The sequence below is a fragment of the Callorhinchus milii genome, unplaced genomic scaffold (assembly GCF_018977255.1).
Source record: "Callorhinchus milii isolate IMCB2004 unplaced genomic scaffold, IMCB_Cmil_1.0 Scaffold5, whole genome shotgun sequence".
Lineage (NCBI taxonomy): Eukaryota > Metazoa > Chordata > Chondrichthyes > Chimaeriformes > Callorhinchidae > Callorhinchus > Callorhinchus milii.
The window spans coordinates 15,242,848-15,268,087 of record NW_024704746.1 but is presented as its reverse complement, the minus strand read 5'-3'; the positions used below and the strand labels follow the sequence as shown (position 1 = coordinate 15,268,087).

The 25,240-nt window shown below is 37.6% G+C and overlaps 2 protein-coding genes across 2 annotated transcripts in view; one reads left to right on the top strand and one right to left on the bottom strand.

The window, feature by feature from the left end:
• ak5 (adenylate kinase 5) overlaps positions 1-16,768 on the bottom strand; it is a 35,462-nt gene extending 18,694 nt beyond the window's left edge. The window contains exons 1-7 of the mRNA XM_007887262.2: positions 16,613-16,768; positions 11,977-12,163; positions 11,022-11,189; positions 9,974-10,146; positions 9,142-9,255; positions 7,094-7,285; positions 388-478 (exon numbers count right to left, since the gene is read on the bottom strand). Of these exons, the coding sequence (XP_007885453.2) occupies positions 388-478; positions 7,094-7,285; positions 9,142-9,255; positions 9,974-10,146; positions 11,022-11,189; positions 11,977-12,163; positions 16,613-16,672 (985 nt within the window). The 5' untranslated portion in view covers positions 16,673-16,768. The remainder of the gene's footprint in view (positions 1-387; positions 479-7,093; positions 7,286-9,141; positions 9,256-9,973; positions 10,147-11,021; positions 11,190-11,976; positions 12,164-16,612) is intronic.
• A 2,737-nt stretch (positions 16,769-19,505) lies between these two features.
• pigk (phosphatidylinositol glycan anchor biosynthesis, class K) overlaps positions 19,506-25,240 on the top strand; it is a 28,280-nt gene continuing 22,545 nt past the window's right edge. Inside the window, exons 1-6 of the mRNA XM_007887264.2 lie at positions 19,506-19,612; positions 21,851-21,904; positions 22,718-22,809; positions 23,937-24,072; positions 24,194-24,305; positions 24,580-24,676. Coding sequence (XP_007885455.1) covers positions 19,529-19,612; positions 21,851-21,904; positions 22,718-22,809; positions 23,937-24,072; positions 24,194-24,305; positions 24,580-24,676 — 575 coding nt within the window. The 5' untranslated portion in view covers positions 19,506-19,528. The remainder of the gene's footprint in view (positions 19,613-21,850; positions 21,905-22,717; positions 22,810-23,936; positions 24,073-24,193; positions 24,306-24,579; positions 24,677-25,240) is intronic.

Here is a 25,240-nt window from a genome sequence, read left to right as displayed (position 1 = left end):
GGTGGAAGGCGAACTGGATGAACCGTGGTCTACTTTCATCTAACAATTATTGTGTTCTCATGTTCTTAAGCTGTTTGGATTTTTTTTATATACTGGTGCTGTAGGTTTTACTGTTTATGGAGGTCTAAAAGTCTACTGGCAGAGACACTTGATTTGCAATGCAGTAGCAGTTACCAGGATACGTGTGAGGAACACTTCTATCAGGCACATATAAGAAGCTGTAAAATAACATTAGCATTTCATAGATTTTTGCATGACCTCTCAGGGTTATGTTAGTGTTGTTGACACATCCGACTTAGTGTTGTCACCAATGTTCTTGTCACCGGCATTTCCACTTACCATATTCCCACATGAATAGAAAATATACATACATAGCTTGTGGCTCACCTGCTACTGGTTCCTTAGTGGGAAAGAGCTTGTTGTCAACAGTCACAGCTATATCATAGAAAACCTCCTCTTCATCCCTGTCTGCATCAAGCTGGGTTTAAAATCAGAAAACAAATCATGTTGATAGCCGTTAAGATTGGTTTAGTTTGCACAGGTTGTGTATCAGTCGTATGTGATATGTAAATTTGCACTTACAGCAAAACTAGTTTGAGGTTGATAAAGATACACATGGTGCCTAGCTGATTCATCCACAGGTATAATCTTCACTGAATAACATTAAATTAACAGTAGGAAGAGGTAACCAATATCATTAGACTTACATAAGGATTATACAGGAGCACATACAGGAGCAAAATTCTTACACTTCACAGTTTAGCAGAGATTATTTTTATATTAACTCTGCATTCTGCTTTGTGTTGGTTAAGTTGCTTTGCAATACAGGAAGCTTTGCAAACAGTTATTGTGTTTTTACCTGCATGCTATGTTAAATGCAAAGATTATTATTATGTAAACCTCTGGGAGTTTCAACAGAGCAGCATACAGTATTCCCAGCTGCTGCTAAATTTAGTTTCCACCTGAGCGCTGCAGTTCAGCTTGTGTTCCCCCGAGACAACTACAACATTTATGTCACAGTTTCAATGAGAAAAAGCAGAGTGAAGAAAGCCTATTAACTACTATATGATAGACATTTTTCTGTTCCAAGCCATTGCCCTTTATAGCAATTCATTGGAGAGCTAAATGTCATTGCAGTGCTTCAGCTTTATATAAGTGGATTATTTGGAGAAACTTTTACTTTTCTGCGTGCTAAATAAACATAAGTGTTTTTCCTTTATAGAATAAAAATACAAGAATATTTTACCTTTCAATAGACAGTAAATGTTTTTGATTAAGTAATATTTATCGATGTGGGTAGTACTGCTCCAATTTTAATATCTGACTGCCAGTGATTAACCAATTATACTTCACAAGTGATTCAAATGATAGAAATATGCAAAACTTGAATCAAATTTCATTCATAATTTCTTAATTATTTAGCCACTATAAAATGAGCAATCTTCTGATAATCTTGTTCAGTTCAGAAACATTACTGAAAATATAATGTTACCATTTACCAAACATAAAGTGAAAAACAATTTTATTCTGGATCATAAAATGGTGAAATGGTGTAGACACCTGCAGCAGTACCAACATAAATTATATGATGTCCAAACTGAGATCATCAAATGCATCAAACAAGGATTATTGTCATGATTCCATACCTGATTTGTCATCTTTTAACTCCCACCCAACCAATTACAATTGCAGGTGCAATTCAATAACAAAGAAGTGTAGTGGAATTGAATGACCTGTGTAGGAAACCATTTTATAGAGGACATCTTTTGGTGAATTTGTTAGCTGTTGGTTGATATTGCTTTTATCTTTTATAATAGATGAGCACAGTTTTGAAATGATCCTCAATTTTAATTTTTTGTTTACATTTTACAAACAAATCCGATATTATGCTTGTTGTGTTTTTGATGTCTTATTTTTTAAAAATAATAAACGCTTTTATTTCTGTAATAAATAATTTTGCATTATGTGCTTGCATTTTATATTCATTGTGAAGGAAACGATCAGGCTTTCTTTAGCTAAACAGCCTATATTTCTGAATTGATTCATCTATTAAATCTACAGAAACAGGTAATAATATCATAGGAAAAAATGCTGAATTTTAAAGTTACTCTACCTTGTCGTTTTTTTTCTATTATTTCTCTGCCCTAAGGCAAGTCATGTACATTGAGAAAGGAAATGTCATCACATGCACTTCCCTGAGGAGGTTGGCTGTGTTAGCGTCTCAGTTGACTTACTGCAAAGTGTGCAAAATGACCTCCTTGTGAATTTACCTCTCTGCTAGATAGCCTAGCCAAGATTAAAGCTAACCCTCCATTGTACTTGAATGTTAGTGCTGCATTAACATTACTCTAATTACAATTGCAACACTGAAAATTTTATGTAGTCCTGCCGTTGCAGTAACACTCCCAACTGTGCCGAATGAGCTGGACCCACTCAAAGCAGTGGTTTCACGCTACATTTGCATTGTGTCAACTCTAACATAATGTTACAGAATTTGTTGGACATCATGACTTCTTAACTTCAAAACACACATGAATACCGCATACACACTTGCCTACTGGCAATAGTCTGACTCCTTTGGTTCAGACTCTGCTCAAGCAGCTGAATAGAATATTTGTGAACCAGATTATAATGGCTGCAGACAGTAAGCACTCCAGTTTACTCTGAAATGCAAGCACCACTAGATCTGTACATGAAGCATCGCCCAGACAACCTTGTCTAATCCGTCTTTCCTGCTCTCTCCCCAAACCCTTGAATATTATTCTTTTTTCAGCATTATCTAATTTCCTTATAAAATAATGTATAGACAAGTGATACTTATAGCACATTGTGTGTTTTATTTATGTTTCTCTATCAAGTCATAGCATGGTTCCAGAAGTGAAGGAACATTGCACTAGTTCTGTTAAGGATTATTTTGTATTGGGAAAAACAAGCAGAGGTTTATGAATGCAGAAACCATTGATTTTATTTATCCTAAAAACATTTTTAGGTCAGCCAAGTGACTGACACATGCGGAAACCCATCACCAGGCTTAAGAATATCCAACCCAAACTGAGAGTTCCATGCATCCCACCCATACATGGAAATTCCAGACTTGTTCATAATTTAAATATTAAATTGAACAACAGATAATTATTGCTTAATTGATTAAACTAATTTGAGGTTGCCGAAATTCTGTGCCTTTAATTGTTGTGGGAAGTGGATGCCTTTAAGTCTATGCTGCAGTATCAAACCATTTAGTCAAAATAAAAAGCATCAATACACAGGAGTCAAGAACTTTAAAGGTTGTTAAACACACAGACATTATTCAACTTGTCAAACCACAGTATGAAAATCTACACAGGAGGTAATTAAACTGGTGGATTCAACTGAAAGAGCAGAATCCTTGTGCGCCCAATGCTGCTTGCGTCAGCAAACCTGGTGAAACTCAACTACTGAATTCCCAGTTGCTTTAACTGGTGAACAATAATTGGCGAGGTGATCAGCTTGAATAAAAGTACCAGCAGCTAAGATCATTATTGAAGTCAATAGTAAAGTGAGCATGACCCAGCTAATGTTAGGAAATAGGAACTGTTTAGCCGATCACAACAAGGTATGAAAAAGAAAGCTATCACTTTGAAGGTAGTAAGAAAAATAAATACTTTCCATACGCGACTGCAGCTGAAGGACACTTGAGCAAGAGGTTTCAGTCATAAATTCTCTCTAACCAGTTATATTGTTAACTTATTAAGAACTTGAAATGAATGTGAACCAAACTGCTCAAAATAAATGAAAGGAAACTCTTTAGTAGTAGGTTTACGTTTGTGAATAGTACCATGTAGAAATACATTGAACAGGAAAGCAAATGAAATTCCCTTCAGAGAACACAAATCAGTCTACCCTTCATGAAGCACAACAGGAAACTCTCCACTGGAGCGGAACAACTGAAAACTGCAGACTAAGGATCTGGATTGTTAAGAATGCAATTTGAAGTTGCAAACTTAATTGGAAAATGGCTATCTATAAAAAGTGAGTCATTTGGGAATGCAAAATCAGTTAAGGTGGAATGATTTTAAAAAAATTTTGGAAAGCCAGAAGGAACCAATGGGCCTGATCCCATTCACTGCATCAAGAATATTTTTCTCCCTCAACATTGAACTTTGCTTCTCAATGCTCTGTACTTGTCGAAGGCAAACCCCTGTGACTTAGGAGCACTTCAGCAAAGACACAAACACGAACGCCAGCAGATAATTTGGAGACAGGAAAGAAAGCTAACGTGACGAAGACAAAGCTGGGAAATCAAACTATGAGCCAGAGACATTGTTAACCATAAACCTTCAAATGGTTTCTGTAAATTACATTGAAGGCTGTTTTCAACTCATTTCCTTTGGCCCTTCCTTCCTTCCTTCCTTTAGAAGGGCCTTATTGTTGATAATTCCAGTGTTCTGGAAATACTCCAAAGCAAATTGTAGCATCTCCACAGTACTGTTCCTATGCGCTATGCAGCAGACCTTTTTGCAATACTGTCATAAAGCATTATGGTGAGTAATCTGGTATAAAGAAAACAAGATTGCGTAAATGCTGGAAACATTTAATATCATGTCCGCCATCACGTTGATGACATTTCTCAGGGTACAGCGGATGTGAACCCTGGTAATAAATCAAGATAAACTCAAACTGTAAGTTGCCATGAACCCTGTTTATCTTAATTCAACCACTGAGAGGGGGAATGGAAAATGTCTAATATTGGTACTGAAATAGCTTCAAATAACAGTCCTAAATGTCTAAAACTGGATGGGAAAATGTAAATACTGTAGTGTCTTTTGACCTTCATTAACCGGCCAATTCATATCAGAAAATAGACTTACTCTGCCAGCACTGGAAACACCGATGATGTTGGGTTAAATCTTTCAATATTATTTTGTTCGACGGAGAAATATTTTTACAACTTTGCTACAATTGTTGCTGATTGAACTTCTTTCAACAGAGATGGGAAATGTTATGGTTTGCTGCAGAATAAGATGCTTTTGTACCAAATGGGTTTAAACGTTAATAAAGAATAATTATCATAATACTTGGATTTGATATAGCACCTTTCATGTCAGGAGGACGTCTCAAAGCACTTCACGCGATATACAGTGATTGTATATTTTGCAGGCGACCACAGTAGCCAAGTGAACAGCATCCTTGAAGTGAATAGCCAATTTTATTTAGGGGAATTTTGCCAGGACACCAGAGAGAAAGATGATACCGAACTTTACATTTTGAATGATATTTTCCTGATGCTGGAATGTTTTAATACATCACCAATGTATCACTGATGGTAATATTTTCAAAACAATTTCTAAAAATATTTAACTGAGACTCATAGCACCAGAATCATTATTCCTGTCGCGGAATATTGTGTGCCATGACATCTCTGGCCTTCTGTGATCTGACTAGACATATTAGGGAATGTCTATAACATTTACAATCATGCTCTTGGTTTTATTTACTCCGATAAATAAACTTGTTTTCAAAGAATCCCATTATTGATTTTATGCAGTGATCTATATGTAAAAGGTAACAATTTGCTGGGAAGAGCACCTATTTAATTGCTCTACTGATAATAAGAACAGTCCTCTTCACCAGGAGGTGACTTATTATTTATTAGAAGTAGTTTTAAACAAAGCTTCTGCTTTAAAGGTCAACTGTCCAATCATATTACATTTATTTTTTAGTTAGTCTGCTTGCTTATTGGTTTAATGAATATTCAAATTGTTTCAATAAATCTCATTGTTCTGCAGGACAGATGCAATGCCAACAATATATCTGACCTTATTACATCTCCTCTTTATTGTATTTATAATATTTTATCTCTAAATGTTCAAGGGGTCTTCTTCTATTTTTATTAGTCACAAGTACATTGTTCAGGTTTAAAGTCTGTTTTGTAACTCCACATACCTCTACAATATATACTACCCATATTCACATTCAAAGACATGAAGCAATAGCACCGTTGGCATTGTTTATTGTTTTCCATCACACTGAACGGGAATAATTATACTTTTCAATTTACTTCAGTAATTTTCATCAGTGAAACGCCTTCTTTCTTTCCTATTGCTATTGATTAACTGACAAGCCGAGCAGTAATCATTGTGTTTGGATTACTGCTCAGACCCACAAATCTTATCCAGAGTTTTATGCAGCAGCTGGTGGATCTTGCAACTGTGTGGTGAGTAAAATTCTAAGCTCTGCAGCCCCATCACACATGTCCTTGCCAGGCATCACAGAATGGATCGACTTCAAGATCCTCACACTTGTCTACAAATTATTTCATGCCCTCGTACCTGCCTAGCTCTCTGACCTGCTTACTCTGCACTCCAATACTCTCCTCTGCTCGTCTGGTTCCGGTTTCCTGCTTGTCCCACGTAACCTTTTGCTCAACTATCAGTAGCCGTGCTTTCAGCCACCCCTGCCCGCACCTTTGGAACACTCTCTCCCTCGCTCCCTCCGCTTTGCCCCTCCTTCCTCATTTTTAGATGACCCCGAAACACCTTCCTCTTCGGTCACCTCTCCCTGACTCCCCGGCTCAGCATCAGGCTCTGCCACTGTTAAATGCTCCAAAACACTAGACTGCATTAAGGGCGCTATATGAATTCAAGTTGTTATTGGTGTTGAAATGAGCTGATTGTATTGCAGTGAAAATGCTGAAGGTATTTAAATAGTAGCAGTGAACTGGGTATCTTAAATTTCTTGAATCCTTAGTTGCATTTATGAATTTTAATGAATTTCAATAATTAATCCGTTTATTGATTTCAAAACCTTTTGGTAGGTTTTACTGATGAGATGTTAGCATTCTCTATGGTCCACACTGCATATTATATTTACAAGGTGGCAATTGATCGCATTATGAAATGCAAAATAAACTATTAAACTGTTCCGTATTCAAGCAGCAATAGTTTAAACGAATTTATTTCACTCATTTCCATCCGCATTTCATTATATGTTTGAGCAAATGAGCTGATAACAGCAGCATACACCACACAATTTATTTTCAAATTAGTTCAAGAAACAAAATGTCCTAATCTTGCTCATTCTTCCAAGACGAGAGCGTTGAGGAGTTAGCACTTACTGTGACGATCAAGCTCCTCTCCTGGAAGTATTTGACGAGTGGAATCGTGTTCTGTTTGAAAGTGGTCAATCGTCTCTGGGTGGCTTTGGGATTATCATCAGGCCTCCCCTGCTGCTCCGCCCGCTTTTCCAGACGTTCTTTCAATCTGTGATTTGCACACGCTAGGAAGACCACTAAATCTGGCACACAGATCTAGAGAGAAAGATTAGAGAGACCATCTGAATCAGGTTTATGAGCCAACATAGTCCAGTATGCAGTGGCTTTGGAGCAATTGATCAGCACGCACAGCTCATATTTACATTGCCTGAGAATAACTTTCACAACGTTGCCTTTTTACTCATAGTCAATGGCGCTCTAGAGAACAATAAATGTGACTTCCTCAGTAAATGACGTCTGATGTTTCATTTAGACCAAAGCCACTATAAAGAGGAATGAGGAAAATATAAATGTTTTTTATATTTTATTTTCATTTTATTTCATTTTATATATCTTGGCTGGGGTTGGGGGGGGGCCTGGGGGTAGAAAATATCTTAAATAGGTTCCTAACGAACAAGAAGAGATTTGTAGAACTGTACAAAACATTATCATAATTGTCAGAATAACCTGAACTCAATTTAAAATAGATTTTTCTTAACTCAATCCACGGAACCCAATTGCAACAATTGCAAGTTATTATAATTTGAAATATTTCCAGCAGTGATTTAGTGGATGATTGAGATTACTGAATAAAGTTCTTAAGAGAATGTTTTTTTCGCAGATAATCAAGTTGATATCTCTTGTTTTATTATTTCATAATTTATCTGAGAAATTTCAGTGTTGAGATTACTTGCAGTGTTACTGACGTGAAGTACTGACTACTGAAAGGATTTCTCTTTATTTTAATTATACCTTCACAGATTAAAATTAGGTATCTGGCAGTGAATTGAACATTGGCTGTGTTTCTCCATAATCCTGCATTAATGATGTGCCAGATGCCATCAGATTTCTTCTGGGCACATTACGACATATCAAGAACATTGAGAACACTTAAACAGCTGTTTAAGACAGGACCAAAACGCAGAACTCCACACAGAAAATTGGATTTTTAAAAAAATAATTAATAGGGGCTGACTTCAAGGTTAGGATTTAATATTCAAGTTTAGATAGCATGCTTTTTCTCGCACGGTTCACAATGTGATCTAAAACCACTCTGTTTAGATTACTGCTTTGTGATCCATATGAATACAAGGTTCAATTGACCCCATAAATGCTCATTTTCTGAAAACCCATCAGAAGCAGAGGTCGTCCTGTATCTTTGTCACATGAACTAAACAATCTGCTTCCCATAATAATAAGTTGATTACCGATAAACTCATAACTAGTTTTATCAAAATGTTCATTTTAGATTACAGTTTCTACAAATTGCCTAGAAGCGACCAGCAATACATATTCCTCAGATCATTCAACCACAAATGTTCAGATACAAGTTATTATACATTCAATGAATAAGAAATTTGATAACAGATAGGAGCAACTAGGGTAAAACATGCTAAGATCAAGATTATAAACCAATTTATTTTACTTTTATTGTTATGTATTGAGAAAGGTCACAAATGCATTAGTAAGATTTTGTAATCATCTTCCTTATCTTAAGATAAATTTTTTGGGGGATTTTGAACGTGCCATTAGTTTTATTTAACACAAGTAAGTGAGGAATTATAAGTGAATTACAAGTGAATATGCAATAAATTACTGATATTTTACATGATGTTATATGACAAGTATATAACATCATACAGTGGCATTTTCATGTTACTGAACCCTGAGGGCTCATCCTGATATAGTAAACCTATAACTGAGTTTCCTTTTTGATGAAGAATTATGCTCGAAACAGTAAACTATCTTTCTCTTTCAGGTAGTGATTGACTTGTGGATTTTAATAAATTCCTATTTTTATTTTAGATTTCCAGCATTCACGTATTTAATTTCTACCAAATATTCAGAAAGCAAGTGGTGGACGTTCGATATTTAAATAATCACATCAGCTTTAAACAGAAAAGGGTCCATACCTGGTCCTCAAAGGACAGCGCTTGAGCAACATCTCTTGGAAATCCATCAATGACAATACCTTGGGCATCAGGGAGCTCCATTAAACGATGCTTGATCTCAGTAATTGTTGTTTCCTTCAAAAGAAATGTATCTTCTGAGATATTATTATTGCATGTTGCTTTAAATGTACATAAAACAATTCTTAAGTTGTTACATGTAAATGTTTTCAGTTTGAACTTGGGAATGGTAAATGTTTAGCTGATACAATATAGTCTTATACAGTTGAACAACATGACCAATATTTGTCATTTTGGAGTACATTTATTGAGGTTCTGTTAATATTATACAGATATTTTAATTCATTTCTGACACGTACATAGACTGAATATTTGAATTTAGTTTTAACACATAGTTATTGCAATAACTTGCAACATTTCAGCACAATTTAAGATATAGTTTCAAAGAAACAAATTGCACTACTCCTGCTCCTATTTCTTATGTTCTTATGTTCAAATAATAGTGCTGCAGTGTAAATCACGATCATTCAAATCCACTGAGAAAAAGAAGCTGTTTTAAAGACATTGGCAAAGCAGTGTTAAGGTAAACCCACTTTATGGAGAATGTGCTTGCCAAAGAATTTGAATTGGGTCACTGCAGCACATATGGTTTTCTATCTTGAGTATGCATTAGGATTTAAACTAGAATTTATCTAGATGAAAGTTGATTGATACATGTTTGTGGACTGCAGCGCTCAGGAGAAATGAAAAGCTTATAAGGAGCTCAAGTGCTTAGCAAAACAATTTGCCATTGCTTATACAATATTACATTAGATTTAGTAGTAGTTATTTTTACCTGCGGTGCTAATTCTCCATTGGTTATAATTTTCGCAATCAAACTCCATTTCCTGTTACTGGTGGTATTTTGGATCATTTTTCTTCTCAGCAACTCTCCCACTGAAATGTACTCAAATCCATAACGATCAGCTATTTTCAAGCTCTGAGTGCCTTTCCCACTGCCAGGTCCACCTAAAAGAGGAAAAGAGTAAGTTTAACTGCATTATCTCTGCTGTATTTCGAGACTATTTCAAGGAGTCCTGTAGCTCAGTGGTTAGAGCACTCGCCTTGCAAGCGAGACACCTGGGTTCAATTCCAGGCAGGGTGAAACCTTGGGCAAGTTTCCTTACTCCACACGCCTAATAATAATCCCTCCAAAACAAAAACAATAATAAATTGGTCATTTTCAATCCACAACTGTTTGTGGGACACTGCTGTGTGCAATTGGCTGCCGTGTGGCTGCCGTGTTTCGCCCACAAATATACGGTCAATTCATTTTACAGTATATTCTGTGAAGTGCTTTGAGACGTTGAGAAGACGTGAAAAGCGCTATATCAAATGCAAGGATTATTATTATTATTATTATTATCTCATGTCAGATGATTTTTACATAGACCAGTGTAGATAATATTTTATGGACAAAATACATAAGTAAAAACAGTTTGGCCTGAATGTGGACTTCTTAGAAGTCTAAAAATTTGAAAGGATGTGTCCAACTATTTCTGTACATAATGTACAACGGTCAACAGCAGGTCCTCCTTACATACACTGGACACCCAATGACAATTAAAAATACCTTCTTCCCGTTAGAAAAGCTATCAATGTGAGTCATATTTTAATTCTAAAATGTATCTGGAATTTATAAAGAATTGGATCTAAAGAAATGACAAATAATTTGACTCACTATAACTAGTAGCTGCTGGAGAGATTAGAAATGAAATCAAGATTAGAAATGAAATGAAAAGTCTGATACAATATTAAACATATTTTCAAACATATTTTAAGACTTTATTGCATAAAATAACATGACGCTCATCATAGTGATGTTTGATATTGCTGAAGGTTACCTATTACTAGTATGATCCGTGGCCGGGGTTTGGTTGGGTCAAACACCGTGTATTCCTCAAAAAGCTCAGCTGTTTCGGACAGATCTGTGTCACTCTCAATAGAAAATTGGTGAATGGGGGGCAGACGATCAAAGCGTCGGTAAGGGAAATTGGGACTGTCTGGCAGAACTGCAATCAGAAATGGCAGGGGAACAAAAAAAAGAGTAAATAACATTCTTTTGTGCACATTTATTAATCAAACCATTTCACAACATTGATATCCTTCACCTTGAAGATCACAAGAAATTCACCAAAACTGTGAGACTATGCCTTTACATTTTCACAAGTGGATCCTAGAAATAGTGATATTATTGCAATGTAGCTCTTCAGCTACATGTTATTTTGTGGGATGGATAATTTATATGTAATTTCATAGGGGTTACTATGATTATAACCTACTGTGATATAAGATCTTTTATTTAATGGAATAAATGTTTGACATCAGAAAACAAACAAAAAAACAAAGATTTCAGATAAAGAACTATTATTTATCCACTGTATGACTGATTTGAGTTTCTCTGAATATTGTTCTCTGCCTTTTTGGGGCAATTTTGCAGTGCGATTTACCTTTTTAATTAAAAGAAGTTTAATTTTACATAGTCACTGAAATTACAACACAAGTAAGAGCCAGGGCTTTTTTTTGTGAAAGAGAGAAACTTGTTTTTCTTTTGGGGGTTGCCATGAAGCAGGCCATGTGTTTTTTTTAATCACTGCAAGCAAAGCATTATTCCCCTTGCTAATGAAATGACCAAGCAGTATAAATGGAATGGTCTTTACAAATTAGCTCAGTGTTTGAGCATAAACAGAGTGTCTGCTTCCTCTTTTGAGGGCTGCTAGGTCTCAAGTGAAATATATTTGGACAGTTCACCCACAGTCTCGTCATCTTCATAAAAAAGAAATGAAAGTAACACTTTACCATTCCTGATGAATGATCTCCTTCCCTGACCACCATTTAACGGAGGTAATGCCCTCTTTTCTTGAGCAACAAAAGTGTCCCATCGTACTTTCTCGGGTCCACCCAACTCCCTCACCTTCTTCAGACATTTCTCTAAATACTCCAAAGGATCATCAGGTTTGTAGTACATCAGCCCAGTAAGCATGCTCTGCAAGTCAAAATCCAGAATAAACAACTTCAATAAATCCCATCAATAATAAATGATGTGAAGTGGTAACTTGGTTAGGTCAATTCTGCCATTTTTCATTTCTCATTGCTGCTCTTTTGATGATATAAAACTCTGCTTTAATCTTCTAAGGCATAGGTCTGGGTCAATAATTTTCACCTTGAGGCACAATCAAAAGAAAGTTGTCACAAATCATTTCCCAGGTTTAATGTAAAGTGTCCTGCCTGTGTATTTTATAGATAAATGTGGCAGCCAAATTGCACATAACAAAGTCACACAAATAGCCATGAAGTCAATAACCAATTTTATCTACAGTTTTATGTTTCCATAACTTTAAAGCACATTAACTTTAACTGAAGAAGTTATTATTGACAAAAATCAAATAAATTATTTTCTGTACCATTGGACTGCCAAGACTTATTATCCCTTGTGGTGGGCAGTAAAACGATCAATTTGCAAGGTTAAGGTGTCAATTTTGAGTTAATGTTTCATGGTGTGTTTTGACCTTTTTTTGTGTGCTAAGTGCAGTAACTACAGGATACAGTCAGAAACTATGATGAGGCACATGTCTTTTGAGTTTGATGCTTATTGATGCTGTTAGCATCGGACTTGGAGAGATTTTGCTGGGGCATCAAAGAGCAAGTCATCAATTTCCTAGAGTGTAATCCAGGTACTCTGCTCCAGTGGAGTCCTGCAGCTCAGTGGTTAGAGCACTCGCTTTGCAAGCGAGAGACCTGAGTTCAGTTCCAGGCAGGGTGAAACCTTGGAGAAGTTTCCTTACTCCACATGCCTAATAATAATAATTGCTCCAAAAAACAAAACAATAATAAATTGGTCATTTTCAATCTACGACTGTTTGTGGGACATTGCTGTGCGCAATTGGCTGCCGCGTTCGCCCGCAAATATACAGTCAATTCACTTTACAGTGTGTTCTGTGAAGCGCTTTGGGACGTCCTCCCGACATGAAAAGCGCTATATCAAATGCAAGGATTATTATTATTATTCAGCAAGTCTGAATTTGAATTTGCACATAAACACAACATGGGTACAGAGGAAACACCCTGTAAAACTAAAAAAAAGCATTGTGACAGTGAAAGCAGCAATTAACATGGTCACCATCAGATTATAATTAAAATGTATATAAAAATGCAAATATTTTTAGGATAGGAGCAAAGCCATCAGATCCAATAAGTCTATTCCCTTTCAGTTGAACTCACCCAAATTCTTCCAATAACATTCAATCTCTTTTCGGTCCAGAAGTATATCTTGTTGTGCATTGAATTTATTTATACACTTCCCTTCAACAATCATTGCTGGCAATCTACTTCACCATTCTATTACCCTTGCTTTCTGTAAAAATGATTGAACTGCCTTCCCTTCTCACTCCTAAATCCCACCTGGTGTTCCCTGCAATGAATAATTTGAGTTTAAATTTCTACTCTATAAACAGTATATGTATTGTGAAATGGGTATTGAGCAACAGCCTTGCCCTTAGGGTAAAGCTCTGTTTCTAAACTTACTTAATCACAATAGGTGTAATTGTGGTATTGTTTCAGGGCAGATGGACAGTTTTTAACAACTGCAGATAACGAATCCATTAGTAGATGTCTCTATTTATGTCAGTGTAATTCCCAATATTTGTAGTTGATCAGATACAGGTCAGCATCTGCTCAGTACTATGTCTGCTGATGGTACAATATTGCCCACAGTTAAAGATGTTTTATTTACACTCAGTCACAAACATTTATCTAAACCCCTTTGTAACCCCCCCAAAAAAAATCTCTCCTGTTCAATTATGAAATACAGTAAATTGAGAAAAGAAAAAATTATAAAAGCAGCAGAAATATTTGATATTGAGCACTACAGAGATTCAAGTGATAATATTTTCTTCTGCAGCTCTTAATGATCTGTATTTCTTCCATTTACTATACAAATGCTGAATCTCATTGGAATTGAATAAATAAAATATTATACTGTCCCTGTCCAAACAAGATGTCCATGTGACATCTCTCCCTGGTAAATTGACAAATCCTAGAAATGACTTATGAGCACAGATAGATTAAGCTCAATGGTGAAATGTGAACAGTAATTTTGATGACATTCCTGTCCACTCTTACATGGTTTCCCTAAACAGCTGCGGAATTAAATTAAGATCATCGAACAAATAAGAGGTGATGGGATGTTGCCGGGTTTATAATAGGAATCTCCAAATAAAGATTTCAGCAACGTAATGCAAGTGGCCAATACCCTGGCTGCTTTCTCGGCAGCATTTTTATCACCAGGGTCAGGATTAATGAAGAAAGGAAACTTGTTTACCTCGATAAACAATAGCCTTTGTAAAATGTGGTGGTTACGATCTCAATAAATCAAATTCAACATGTTAAATCTTGGGTAAGTTATGACTCTATGTCTCCACCAACATCTACTTTTTATTTGACCAATGTTAATGTTTGTTTTGCACTAACATTATACAATATATTCTGTCACGTTTAATGTGAGTTTGTTGTCGCCATTTCTTAAAGGCCCATCCTTTTCATTAGGTCTCCATTTGTTATATATCACCTGTGTTTGGCAATACTAAACTTTTGTTACAAGCTCCCCACATGAAACAAATGATGAAGTAATCTGTGCCTATAGTGACACTAAGTCATTAGCACTCAGTAAGAAACAGATTCAGTCCCTGGACTATATTAGCTTAGCTTGAACTCAGCAGTGAGGCACTGGAGCACTACAGGTGGGCTCAGAACACCTGAGCCAAGAAAGAAAAAAACACCAAGTATCTGACTTTTGATAATTAATCAGTTTCGCCCACCAAGTTTATAGTCAATTCACTTAATGGTATATTCTGTGGAGCACTTTGAGATGTCTCAACGACGCTATTATCAAATGCAAGGACTATTATTATTAATATTATTATTACCACCCTCTAAGGTAAAATGCATTTCGGTGAATGTCCGGTGAATGTAGAATTGGGTTTAATTGTAATACCCCTATGTGGTCAGATTGCCTGCCAACACTCACTGTCTCAGCTCATACAGGTATGGTCACCTGAGCGAGGAATCAAAAGTTGGAAATGATACCCCCAATTAGCATCAATGGCAATGTTCCCAGGAGAGAAACACAAAAATATTAGATGTAAAAATCAAACAAAAATCTTTTACCATGCAACGTTCATATTTTCTGGTCACATTGTCAGATCAAAATGCTGAATCTCCAGGTAAACTGGCAAAAGAGTAATTTTAAAGTATTTAACACTGACAGCCTCAAGTGACTGAATTGTGTTCCATTGATTCATTGCAAAATTCTTTGATATGAATATTTTTCTTGCGAAAATCATTTCAGTTGGAAAATTGTAATGTTCAACTAGGATGTTTTTTTTTAAAAAAGATAAAAAAAATTACAATGAACCTAATTTATTGTTTAGGTGATGCAAAGACGATGTGCATTTCTGTCTATCACTACAGTGATAGAATACAAGTACAAAACGTTCCTAAATCGCAATAGGTTTGCTTAGAAAGAAAAATTTTATGAGGCACACCTCTTGTTCTAAATTGATGTACTTAATAGTTTAGGGTTGGTGAAAATAAACAGCTTTGTTGTGGGATTGGGTTGGTTAGAATCGACAGTCTTGCCTCTTAAGACCTTCTTCCATATTACTGCACATGCAAAACCCTGTCTTTGCTTCCAGTCACTGTTAAAAAAAAACAATTTGCAGGATTGCAAATGCAACTGCAAACAAATGCCTAACAATCGCTGTTCTGATTAACACAGCTTTCTTTACTCGTTGTGCCATTAGGGAGATTTTTTTTTAAAAAAAAACCCGAAAAACTCCAGCTTTTGGGGGGAATCGAAGATAAACAGAGAAAACACAGAAATCTACAGAGGTCAGCAAACAGAATGTCAGGTTAGGGTTTGAGACGTAACCCTCGCTGAGACCTGCAGATAAAGACCCCTCACATTATGTTCCTGTTCTCACTAATAAACCCACGAGTGAGTCAACACTGAAACTTGCGTCCAATGTGTTATTTGCACTTGAGATCGCACACTGACACGTTACGAAGGGAAGGATAGTACTGGTGTAAAGCTTTTTTTTAAAAAAAAAATATCACATTTCAAATCCTGGCAACAAGCCACAATTGCATTGCAGACGATAAAATAATAATACATCATTTGCAAACACGATTTTCGTTGGGGGGCAACGTTTCCCACTGCGTTAAATTAGAGCCAAGGGTATCATTACCTATCGAGTGGACCTCTGAAGGGGATTGAGCTCAGATTTTTTGGGGGGTTGGTGGGGGGGGGGGTTTCTCCCCTGAAACATCCTAACTTATTTTTGAGGGATATGAAGATACAGTGAAGCCCACCCACCCCAGTCTGCTCTTCTCCTTCCCTTCAGCCTTTCCCAGTGGGGATAGCACCTCTGGATCATACCTCAAACAGCTGTGGGATCTCTCTCCTGGACAGGTACTCCTTCGCCTCGGCTGTATTCATGTCCTTCGCTGCGTGTGGCTCAGACACCTCTGCGGGGTTTGAGGATCGCGATCCTAACGAGTGGACAGGAACCACACCGCGATGGCTATGGGCTGCAGTGATGATAAAGAGTGAGCTCTCTCACATGGGCATTGGAGCTGACTGCAAACTGGATTCCAAACACCCAGCCTTTTCCTCCTCACTGATTTGCTGGGTCCATTTCACCCAGTTCTTGTGTTTACCCACCCACTTTGCTCAGCCCCTATTGACAGTGAAGCCTGGAATTACTGGTGGCATTGCTGCAAATGTAACCTGTTACTGTGGTTCCTGCAGCAACCTCAAGACCTTTGCTCACAATAGAATAATCCAATTAAAACGATCTTATTAACCAAGCATCAGTGGATGACACCTGGGGGTAAAAATGCTCCCCAAAGAGGTGTGGCAGTCTCTCTCTCTCTCTCTCTGATCAGTCTTTACTCACTCACAGTATAGACTTTATAATGAGAAACCTGCAGTATTTAATGGGCTCTATGCTCATTGCCTTGGAGTCCAGTAGCTCAGGGGTTAGAGCACTCGCTTTGCAAGCGAGAGACCTGAGTTCAATTCCAGGCAGAGGGCGAAACCTTGGGCAAGTTTCCTTACTCCACACGTCTAATAATAATCCCTCCAAAAAACAAAACAATAATAAATTGGTCATTTTCAATCCATGACTGTTTGTGGGACATTGCTGTGCGCAATTGGCTGCCGCGTTCGCCCACAAATATACAGTCAATTCACTTTACAGTGTGTTCTGTGAAGCGCTTTGGGACGTCTTCCCGACGTGAAAAGCGCTATATCAAATGCAAGGATTATTATTATTATTATTAAATGATTAAAGCACCTGCTTTTTTAAAAAAATAAACACTGCTTAATAAATAAATATGTTCTTTTCTGTGTCTAACTAAAAATGACTTACCACAAACTATCTCAAGATGAAACGTTTCTCTACAACTCTTTAATGGAGCTGATCTCCCACCTACTGTTATTTCTAAGGCATATAAACAGTGTCAGCCAATCCCGGTTGGTAATTCGGCTGAATTACTGCAGCGATCAGATGGACTGGGAATGGTCTTTTGGATATTGTTCTGAGCCTATCTTGGTTGCAGCTCAGTCCTGGCTGTCAGGGATTTGGAACCAGCGCCTTCTGGAATAATATCCCACTTATTCAATGTCAAACTGAGTCTCAGCACAAAATCCGTATTCTTGTTCCACCTTCTTCAACTTTACTCCCTAATTCAATAAAAAAAATCCTCCAATATAGCCTCTTTCATGTCAGGAGAATGTTTCAAAGTGCTTCACAGGATTTACTGTAAAATGTGGCAACTATATTTGGTAGGTGTACTATTTACCCCTACAAAATACACAGTCAATTCACTTTACAGAATACTCTGCGAAGCGCTTTGTGTGCAAAAGTTGTTAATGGATGAACAGTAATGTGAGGCCATTTTCTAAAGAACAAGTCTGTGACTGATATTAGTCAATCTTTGTAGGCATCAGGTGTAGAAAGCAGTCCTGATGGTGCTAAGTGAATGTGTTTGACAATGCATGCTAAAACTTGTGGATTGTGCCTCTTGGAGGACTTTGGGATAAAACCTGTAGCAATTTTGAGTCAATCTTCATAGGCCTTAAAAAAAAGTCACTACACCTTACAGTAAACCCCACTAAATACTTTGAGACATACTCCTAATATGAAAGATGTTATATCAAACATAAGGATTATTTAATTATTATTAATAGTGACTCCAAGTCGCCCACAAAATATACAGTCAATTCACTTTACAGCATATTCTGTGAAGCGCTTTGAGACGTCTCGAAGACGTGATAAGGCGCTACATCAAATATAAGGATTATTATTGTATTGTTAAGAATAGTGACTCCTCCTGATAATGAGATATATGGCACACCAACACACAGGGGCTCCGTTCGTCCCCACATGCTCCCAGGTACCAGAGCTGTGGGTAGCCTGGGGCACTCGAAGAACAGGGCAAAAGTTCCGACTAAAAATACGTTTAAAATATTTAAGTGCCTTGTTTTTATTGCTGATATTTTAATACTCTCATTATTCTGATGCTATGCATTTGAGATACGGTAGCTAGCGTGAGGGGGCTTATGGGCTATTTTGCATTCCATACCTCCTTATGCTCTTACAACAACTTACATTTACGTATTATATCGCGCCCTTCGCAAGGGGTAGCGTCCCGGAGCGCTTCGTAATTAACTAGGGAAGATTAAATTAAGTCTCGATAGAGAGACTTAAAAATACTTCCGCGTGCTTTATTATGCATTGTTGCAAATATTCCCAAAAATAAAAGAACAACTTGTTGATCTGTTAACGCAAAAGGTCAAAACCATCGATGAAAAAGGCGCTTACACAATACTGCCATTTCATATAAACCCAACTACAAACAACCCCTTTTTTCCCCCAATTGCTCTTGAGCAGAAAAGATCAACACAGATTGTGACAGGGAGGCAAACCCCCCCCCCACACAAAAAAAAATATATAAATGGCTCTCCAAACATTCATCAGGAATCCTGGATACAGGTTCAGGAAAGGCTCACACAGACCTTTGGCCACAGAGACACTTCGTGACCTACAACAATCTTTTTTTTAAAAAAAAATGCAATTGTAATTGTAATTGTAATTAATTACAGGGGGAAAAAAAATGAGCGATTTGGCCGAGTTCTGTCGTTAAAAGATCTCACAGTAAATGCAGCTGCAGCAAAGTCAGTGCTCAGAGAGGGGGAGAGGGAGAGGCTGCGGGACACTGGAGCACAGGCGGAACTAAAGTGCAGGGGCTGCGGGCGGACCCGGAACTTCCGGTCCCCCGGTGGCTGAAGATGGCGGCGCCCTGGGAGCTGCTGCTTATATTGGGTGTTTTCACGTCTGCGGCGGCGGCGACGGCGGGAATCGGGGAAGTGGAGGTAGGGATCCGGCCTCCAGCCTTGTAACGGGGGAGGGGAGGGAGGAAGGGAGGGAGGGGGGAGAGCTTCAGCCGCCGTCTCATTCGGTGGAGGAGGAAACGGTTGGATTAAGTTTCGGCTCAATTTGATTAGTGATGATGATGATGATGATGATGATCCTGACACTTGATTTCACCGCAAGACACACAGTCACTTCACTTCACTTCACAGCGTAGCCCGCGAAGCGCTTGGAGACGTCTCGAGCGCCTGATCGGGCGCTGTCTCGAAAGCAAGGATTGTTCTTATCATTTATTATTGTCACCGTCGTCATCGTCGTCATCGTCATTACGCCGTCCGCACGTTTCAGGACGGGTTCACGGGGTTCACCGTGAAGTGTAGTGACTGCGTTTTTTGTGTTTGACTGCGGCGATCTGCACCCCACACGCAACCGGGGAGTGGGTGAGCGGATTTATCTGTCGGCCGAGACACCGGGAGCAACTCCCATCTCTTCTCTCTTTAAAGTCCACACGGGACCAGCCTCAGTTTGATGTTGTGTGCGGGTGTTGCTGGAGTATCAGCAAATAATTATTACTCGAAGTCTCCTCAGGTACATTGATTCGTGTTGCTTTACAGTAAAACACATTTAATCGGGATTTCGACTGCATCACGGGTTATTTTGTCCTCCAGGAATTACTTCAAAACATTAGAAATGTGATGATGTGATGATGGAGGGAAGAAGTGTTTGTTTAAAGAAAGAACAGGGATGGGCACCACCGAGGGTCTGGGCTTGTGATTTTCCCCCCTGAACATATTAAACACAACACCCACACACAACAGAAACGAAGTGTCCAAAAAGAATAATATCAAAGAATAACACACATCACAATTGTAAATGATAACATATATAACAATAACACAAAACAGCAACAAACAGTAACACACACAAACAATAACAACACGCAGAGTAACTCCCAATGTCCTGTCTTACAATCCTCCTGATAAAATTGGTAATTCACTTCATGTTTGATTGTGGGACACTACAGTGCATAAATTGACTACTGGGTTAATTTACAAAGACTGCAGTCACTGCACTTTACAGTAAATCGTGTGAAGAACTTTGAGATGTTTCAATGACATAATTGAAATCCATGCACGGCAAGGATTATTATTACTATTATTACTTTGCATGCTGTGAATTATTTGTATGCTTTTGGGCAGAAAAAAATACAGGAATGTGTTGGATTTCCAGTGTTACGTTCAATAATCCTGAGATCACTGGAGTGAATTGATTGGGCCAAATGAAGATTAAAGGATTCTGAAGAATGGTTATGTACCAAACTTTTGTCCTGTATCATTCAGATCAATTGAACTGAAAGATTGCGCAATCCCACAAAATGCTGTACTTCATAAAATGTATGCAGTAGCGAGGATGAGTTCTAATATTCCCAATTAGTTTAATGCAGGAGATTTGAGCAATCTGCTGTAGTTATTAGAAAGAGCAATGGGAGCCCAGCTGTTGTAGTTAATGGAATTGGCACGGTACAAATGAGATGCGATTCGATTGGCAACAAAACCTAAAATACTGTAGTTTGTTTCAACTTAATTCTTCAGAAGAACTAACATGTAATCAGCACTGCTATTATATTCACTTCATGGTTGTTTTGCGGACATTACTGTGCTTGGCTGCTGTGTTGGTCTACAAATATGCAGTCACTGTACTTCAGCAAAAATCATATGAATACTTTGAGATATCTTGATGACGTGATAAGATGCTAAATAAAATGCAAGAATTATTATTATTAAATTGAGGATCACATTTTCGTACATTCTGCACAAAACCTCCATTGTAAGCTTAATACTAATGTTACGTTGACTTGTTTACGAACAAGAAACTTGGTCACGTGACAGCAGAAATGTCGATTGTGTTGTTTTGATGCTGAAATATTCTAATCACATGGATCTATACATCAGCCTGCAGCAACATTCTCTCTGCCTTTTACTAATTTCCAATTGGGCACAATTTGAGCCCCCACCCTCACCAGTTGAATGTGACATTAATTGAAAAATGGTTAGCTCTCTCATACAATTTTAGAATTACAATTTTAAAAGTTAAATTATTTAATTAAAAAAAACTCCATTTGTGATTCAGATCAAATAGAGGGAACACCAATGTGTAATATATTCCTTATAAGCCTCTTTTTTAAAAAAAAATGTATTCTGAATCTTTACTTCTTTCTGTTTTTTCTTTTATTTATACAGACTCGAGCAAAGCAATTTTTCAGAAGTGGCCATACAAATAATTGGGCCATTCTGGTGAGTTTTTCACATCACTGGAAAAATATTCATTATAATGGAACTTTCTGTCTTATATTGATATTTAACACATAGCCTAATTTCTCCTGAGGTCTCTATTTGTATAAATATTTAATGAATTATGTAAATTGATGTCCTACATCAGTCAGTTGGGGAATTGATGTCTCATATCAACCAATAAAGTGACAAATAGGAGTATGGAGCCTGTTGTGGCTGTCACTGAACCAGGTGCTGCCTGGAGAATGGGTTCAGGCTGCTGGTGAGCGAAAACCTCATCATAATTCTTTATACATTTTAAGAATCACACTGACATCTGGGCCAGATTAACGTTGCTCTGACTTTCATTATTTTCATGAACTGATTGTGATAAAATGAATAGGATAAAGAATAGAGTCCTTTTAATCTGTATTCCAATATGTTTAAGGGACCTAATTGGCAGCCTTTTTAAATCTCTTGCACTTTTTGTTGTTGATCCTCCACTTGGGACTGGCTTTCTGAGTCCTTCACTTTAATTTTCTTTCCTTTGTTGCAGCATCTGTAGTTCAGCATTTCTTAATTCCAGAATGTCTAAGATAGTTTAAATATATTAATTAAAATACCTTCTTCTATGAAGATTTTGTAGGGAATAACAACAAATTGGAGTTCAACAACAACAACAATTATTGATTGTTGTGGCTGCATTTGCTCCAGCAATGTAAGATGATTTGTGAGGATAAAATGCCATCTTTTTCCTATTTTAAAATAAGCAACCTTACATGTGAACCACTACCTGTGAACTCCTCTTAATTGCTCTGCTCTTTGATTTGTTACAAGGTGTGCACATCTCGATTCTGGTTTAACTATCGCCATGTGGCCAATACATTGTCAATTTATAGAAGTGTCAAAAGACTAGGAATCCCAGATAGGTAAGAAAAACAAACATTTGTTGTAGTGGCTGTATTGTTCCTTGTCTGTTTCATTCCATAAAGAAAATGCTGAAAATGTGCTGTTTGATTACAAAAAGAAAACCTCATGTTACACTCTGGAGCTTGAAATTCTTTTGTTTTATTAAGAGTGGCAGCTTTAAAGTTTTTCGTGTAATGGTTTCCACTTCTCCGAGGACCAATCCCCTTTGCTCGGGTTCTGACNTTTTTTAACCTACCTCAATTTGACCGCTTCTTCTGGCGCTAATTTCAGAGCTCTGCTATTGAACCTGAGTTTTAAATCTTGGGCAAACATACTGCTCTGACCTCTGAAGCATAAGCCAAGATGTTGCCTTAGCTGTGTTGAGCTTTATAATTTTCCAAACCCATTTTAAGCTTGTTTTTACTTTCACAAGACAAAAAGGAGTAATAATTTTAGAATGGTGTCAATTTCACTTCAAGTTAGATCACGTTTTTGAAAGAGTGTTTTAAGAGCTGTAGCAGATTACAAAGGCATGTAATTGTCCTGTGCTCCGATCTGCTGGACACACTGAGATATAGCCCAGAGCAGGAGCTTCTGGAGTTTCATAGAAACCTTATTATCATTGAATTCAGTACATGTTGTTAAAACCTAGTTCACGGGTTCACAAAGCAATCAACAAGATGAATGGGTTCCTGGGGTTTATCACACGTGGTTCTGGAATTTCAAAGCAAGAGGGTATAGAGTAGGGTTTTCCAATATGCTAGCTGCAAGTCACATGTGGCAAATTGGGCATCCGGATGTGGCGAAATTGCATTTTTAATTTGTAAATAAAAAATGAGTAAGAGTTGGGCGTGTGATCTCTGTACAGAAGGTAAACGTCTGATCTTATTGAGGTGTTTAAGACAATGAAGGGAATTGACAACTTCAATAGAGAAGGACTCTTCCCTCTGGTGGAAAGTTCAAAATAAGAGGATGCAGCTTCAAGCGAGAGGCTAAATATTCTACTCCTGTTTCTATGTTCCTGAGAACCTTTACCCTTCTGTACTTGTTATTATATGAATTGCCAGGTGTGAAAATAACAGTAAAATCCTTTAGATCTAACTTACTGCAAAGCTAAAGTTGATGCTGTTGACCTATTTAATTTTAGCCACATTGTGTTGATGCTGGCAGATGACATGGCATGTAACCCTCGAAACCCAAAACCTGCCACCGTATTCAGCCACAAAAACATGGAGTTGAATGTGTATGGAGATGATGTGGAGGTGGACTACCGAGGCTACGAGGTATGAAGTTATCCTTCATGTAGATGTTGGTTTAAAGTAGAAAGGATTTGAGCTTTTCTAATCCAAACTAAATACATGACATAAAACCTTTTCTAATCTTTGTAAAAATTGTTTGCATCAGGTTACTGTCGAGAATTTTTTGCGAGTGTTGACAGGACGACTTCCTCCCAGCACTCCTCGATCCAAACGTCTCCTTTCAGATGACAGGAGTAATATCCTTATTTATATGACTGGTATGTATATGGAGTTTCAACCACTTTTGATCATACCTATTTACTTCATTGTCCGTCAAATTATACAACATTATAGTGAGAGGTGGCAATGCTGAGGATTGGTGCACTTTCTTGTCTTCACACACACAAGAAGATATCAAGTGCCAAGCATTCAATAAGTACGGACAGCATGGCCCATGTACAGTGTAAACTTTATTTGGGAATTCTGACTTGCTTGTTGAAGACAGTAACAGACTGCTGTAAAACCTAAGCTGTACTTTTTTTTACAATTAAGGTCACGGTGGGAATGGTTTCCTAAAATTCCAGGATTCTGAAGAAATTACGAACGTTGAGCTGGCAGATGCATTTGAGCAGATGTGGCAAAAAAGAAGGTGAAGTGATGACGAACAGTGTTGGATAAATACAGAATTTTCAAAATGGCCGTGTTTTAGTTTGAGCAGGGGTGGGCTTGACAGAATAGATATTTATAATGTGCAGCAGATTACACTATTTCAACTGGATCTTAGAGATGCTAAGGGTTATTTCTACCAGATCCAATAGTTGTTTTCAGTGAAGAAACAAATGTTGCAGGTATACAAATTTCCATAGAAAGATTTTGTGTGCAGCCAGTGCAGTTAGCAGCTGCGAGACCCAGCTCTCGATGGCCATGTCTTCAGCCACTATGCCTTTAATCTCTGAAACTCCCTGCCTCAATCCTTTAAATCCCACCTGAAGATCTACAACTTAGCCCACCACTATGATCACCTCCTCTTCGTCCTCCTCCTCCCCTTCTCTCTTGCTCCCATCGCTCCAAGACAATATCCTGCATGAAGTGCACTTATACAAATACAAGTTGTTGTAAGTACCAGCAAATATTTGAATAGCAGTGTTGATCCATATCATGTGTGGTGTAATTTCTAGTCATATTCAAATACAGTATAACTATTTGGTCACAT